Source organism: Rhinopithecus bieti, unplaced genomic scaffold (genome assembly GCF_001698545.2).
Source record: "Rhinopithecus bieti isolate Rb0 unplaced genomic scaffold, ASM169854v2 scaffold_44592, whole genome shotgun sequence".
Lineage (NCBI taxonomy): Eukaryota > Metazoa > Chordata > Mammalia > Primates > Cercopithecidae > Rhinopithecus > Rhinopithecus bieti.
Window position 1 is genome coordinate 228,769 of NW_016818423.1, and position 4,168 is coordinate 232,936.

General features: G+C 44.5%; 1 protein-coding gene across 14 annotated transcripts in view; it reads right to left on the minus strand.

Moving 5' to 3' along the window:
* Positions 1–837: 837 nt before the first annotated feature.
* Positions 838–4,168, minus strand: part of PUM1 (pumilio RNA binding family member 1) — a 144,015-nt gene continuing 140,684 nt past the window's right edge. For all 14 annotated transcript variants that reach the window (XM_017857044.1, XM_017857043.1, XM_017857036.1 and 11 more), the window contains one exon: positions 838–2,723. In XM_017857044.1, coding sequence (XP_017712533.1) covers positions 2,592–2,723 — 132 coding nt within the window. In that variant the 3' untranslated portion in view covers positions 838–2,591. The remainder of the gene's footprint in view (positions 2,724–4,168) is intronic.

The following is a 4,168-nucleotide window of genomic DNA, read 5'->3' on the forward strand; positions in this document are numbered from 1 at the left end:
AATGCCTGCAGTGTGCCACCTCTGCAAGCCCCATGATGGCTACTGTAGTGCGGCAATGCTGGGAAACGGCCTCAGCGACAGCTGCTGAGGCAAAATCACATGCTGGACTGGAAACCTGCATTCCCTCAGCTTCCTTTTCTCCTCCCTCTATTCCCAGGGCCTGTTAGTGACTAGCCCTTACCCTTGAGGGGCCTATGTGAAGTTCCTAAGTTCCTTCAACCACCCTGAGGTTCCACCTCCAGACACCAGCTGCTGTGGGCTTCCACCTGGCCTCTCTGGTTGGACCCAGCCTGCAACTGCCAACACTTACCAAACCTGCCCCTGGAGCAAAGTTGGTGAAGAAGGGCAGATGGCATCCTCAGGCCTGGGCCACAGGCACAATGGTAAACTCAAGCCTCCTGTGTTACAAGCAAAAAGAGGCTCCCAGTCTGAAGAGATGAGTATGCTCGGACATTGGACCACTTGGCGGGCCTCAGTAGTAGGAACAGGTTAGCAGGGTCAACTGGAGCAGCCCAAACACAGAAAACAGGGAGAGGCCCCGACAGACAGTGCTGTAACCCAGACACCTCATCTGACAGGCCCAAGGAGAATATTCTGACATGCAGAGTTGGCAATCTGGATTTTTATGTGCAGTATCTTGATTCTGAATGCACTGGGCAGGCTGAACCAAACATCTTTAGTTTAAATTGGGCTCAAAGAGCCATCGGTTTGATATCTCTCCCCCAACCCTCACAAAACAATAACAAAACAACCAGAAAGAAGCATGAGCAGGAAAGGGCTGTCCTGAGGAACTACACTGGGGGTGGGGCGGGGGAAGAGGTTAAAATAAAGCATAAACCCAGATTCCAAAGTTCTGTATTTTTCAAAATAAAGATCACACATTGTTTAGAGACAATCTACACAAGAGTTACAAAAAATAGTTGCCCAGGCATAAGCATACACAGGTTTGTTAATTATACACATATGGTTACAAGTGTGCTTGCAAAAAAGTTCATTGGAAATATACACAAGGCTCTGGAAATGTACACCGTGTAGTGTTACAATTCTATATTCAAACAAGGAAAATTGACAGTATGTTACATTCACTTACAAGTAGACAAAATGCAAAATACAGTTCATCTTCTGTACAAAAGGGAAGGGCAATTCACACTTTACAAGGTGAGAGGGGCTCTGATTGTAAGGAAAGCTCGGGCAGGGCTAGACTTTTGCACGTCCTTTTGACTGTCACAAAATCAAAACATTACTTTTTTAGGATTAAAAAAACACTAGTGAGAACTCAATCTTGAATAACATTTAGAAAGAATCTCGCTATACTTGAGACTAGATGACAAATAAAACCAAGCTATTTTTTTCTTTTTAAACATTAACTAGGCTGTATAAAGAACATTTATTCCTTCAAAAGAAAAAAATTTACTTCTGGTTGAAATTACAATTTACAATATACAACACTATATGCTACGACCATAAAAGGTGAGAATATACACTGAATGCACAGGGCTGGCTAATTCTCTTTTCTTACCAAAAAACGTGTTTATGTTGATTCAAACTTCTCCACATTTACATTACAGGTATACAAATGTACAATTGTACAATCAAAATTATGTTCGACTACTAGGGTACATTATAGATACAGATTAGACATCAAAACAAGAAAATACTACAAATTTGTATATATGCAAAGTCTACACCAAGTATACACTATATATTTATAGAAGCAAGACCAAAAGCAGAGTTGGATTTTTTTTTTTCTCATGCTAAATAATCAGATTTTGCCTTTCAATGTTAATAGAAAAAAATCCAGTAGGCAGTAAACAATCACACCCGCCCAGCCTCAAAAGACGGTTCTGGGTGCTCGCATCTCCTCCTCACGAACAGCCTTCTTCGGCATCAGATAGTCTCCAAAAAAGGCATTTTTTAGAATTTCATAAAGTTAATGTCACAAACTGAAGCTTTAGCAACTCTGAAACCTTTTTCATTATATATACTATATATATGTATAGTACTATTTTTTAATAAACAGTTGCTTAAATGGGGCCAGTTTGGGCGTCATTTAACTACAATTCAAAACTTCTCAGGTTTTTTTTGTTTTTGTTTTTTTTTACAATGAGGAGGTGGGGAAGAGCTATTTGCAAAACTTGCCGGCCAGGCAAATGAGCTAAAAACCTTTTCTTTTCTTTTTTTTTTTAAAGCTTTTTTTTTTTTTTTTTTTTTTTAAATGTTTTTTTTTTTTTTTTTTTTTTGTTAAACCAACCACCCTGAAAGTTTCCACATGTGAAATATAGATACAACAGTGAACAAAATATGTGACCTCCCATGTACATTGGTTACCTATGTACAAGTATCCTATACACCAGTAAAACAGCAGGGCAATTAGTCAATTAAAAAAAATAGTACATGTTATGTGTAATAAAATTAAATTTACAAAGGCTTTTCCACTTGTGGATTTGATTCCTTTTTTGGAGGAGGGAGTAATCCTGGAGCAACCACTTGCCCGTCTCAGACTCTACACTAGAACATTTCTGGTTGCTGGTTGGATTTGCCAGTGGGCCAGTGAGGTCAGCGGGAATGAGGGAACAGCGGGTGACACTGCCTCAGATGATACCATTAGGGGGGCCACAGATGGGCCCTAAGTCAACGCCGTTCTTCATGTAGTACTTCTCCAGCTTGGCCAGAATGTGCTTGCCATAGGTGTACTTACGAAGAGTTGCGATGTGGGGCCGGATCTGGGGAGGAAAAACAGTCTGTGTTACACGGCCTGAGAAGAGACTTGGGGGCAGGCTTCTCGGACTTGCATTTGCATGTCACGCATCACACACACACATATGCACACCCCACAGCAATACCTTTCACTGGTTCAGCCCAGTCCCCTGACTTCTAGCACTTTGGCAACCCATCAGATGAGGAGAGGAGCTCCTCTCCTGAGTGGTACTACAGGGCCTGAGGGCCCTGGAGGCTGGGTGGCCATGGGTCACTCCCAAGACAGCACATGGAGAAAGTGCATCCTAGCTGGGAAAACACACTACCCACCACCCAGCAGCTACACAGTGCTTCCCTGCAAACATGTGCACAGGTCCCTCTGGCCCCATGCATGGCATCCAGGCTCTCCTGAGCAGTGGGGGTTATTTCTGGGCACCACGAATCCTGAGCTCACCACTTGACCCCATCTCTCCAGGTCACAGTGGATCACAGAAAGCTAATCAATGACAAGAAGAGTAATGATGAACATCATGAGCTGGTGTGATTATGCCCATCTTACTGATGGAAAACATGAAGGCAGAGTGGTTAAGTTACTCAGCCAAGGTTGAATGGCTAACAAAGGACAGCACAGATAGCTGAGCCCAAACTGTGTGGCTCCTCCACAAATTAGGTTTCTCCCCACTGTGCTCTCAAGGCATGCCCTCCACACCAGCCTCATCCCTCACGCTCTCCGACTTACGCTCTGGGTCACTTCTTCAAGCATTCCTTTCTGTCCTTCCCTCCCTGGGCTGATCCATTTCAAGAAGTCCTGCATTCCAGAAAACTTGAGAGGTGCTTCTCCTCTGGAAGCGCCTTTTCTTTTCTGTGAGCTCAGGGAGCATTCTACATACCTCAGCTGTGTCTGCAATCTTTTGCTTAATTATCAGTATTTCCATATAAACAGTAAAGGACCATTCATCAGATTCCCCAGAAAATAGTCCAAACCTGCACCTGCATACATAAACACACTGGATAAATGTACTGCAGTAGACAGAGGCTCTCCAGGTTGAGAGCTCCAGGAGGGCAATTTTTGTCATTTAGCTGTGTCCTCAAAGCAAGCAAGGGTCGATCCGATCTAGAAATAACTTGCGCATGCTTCCCAGGACACAGAGCTGTATTGGGTGTCACATTCCCACTTAAGAGCCTACAAGGGGCTACGCGCGGTGGCTCACGCCTGTAACCCCAGGACTTTGAGAGGCCGAGGCGGGCGGATCACGAGGTCAGGAGATCGAGACCATCCTGGCTAACATGGTGAAACCCCGTCTCTACTAAAAATACAAAAAATTAGCCGGGCGTCGTGGCAGGCGCCTATAGTCCCAGCTACTCGGGAGGTTGAGGCAGGAGAATGGCCTGAACCTGGGAGGCAGAGCTTGCAGTGAGCCGAGATCTCGCCACTGCACTCCAGCCTGCGCGCCCGAGAAAGGCTCCGTCT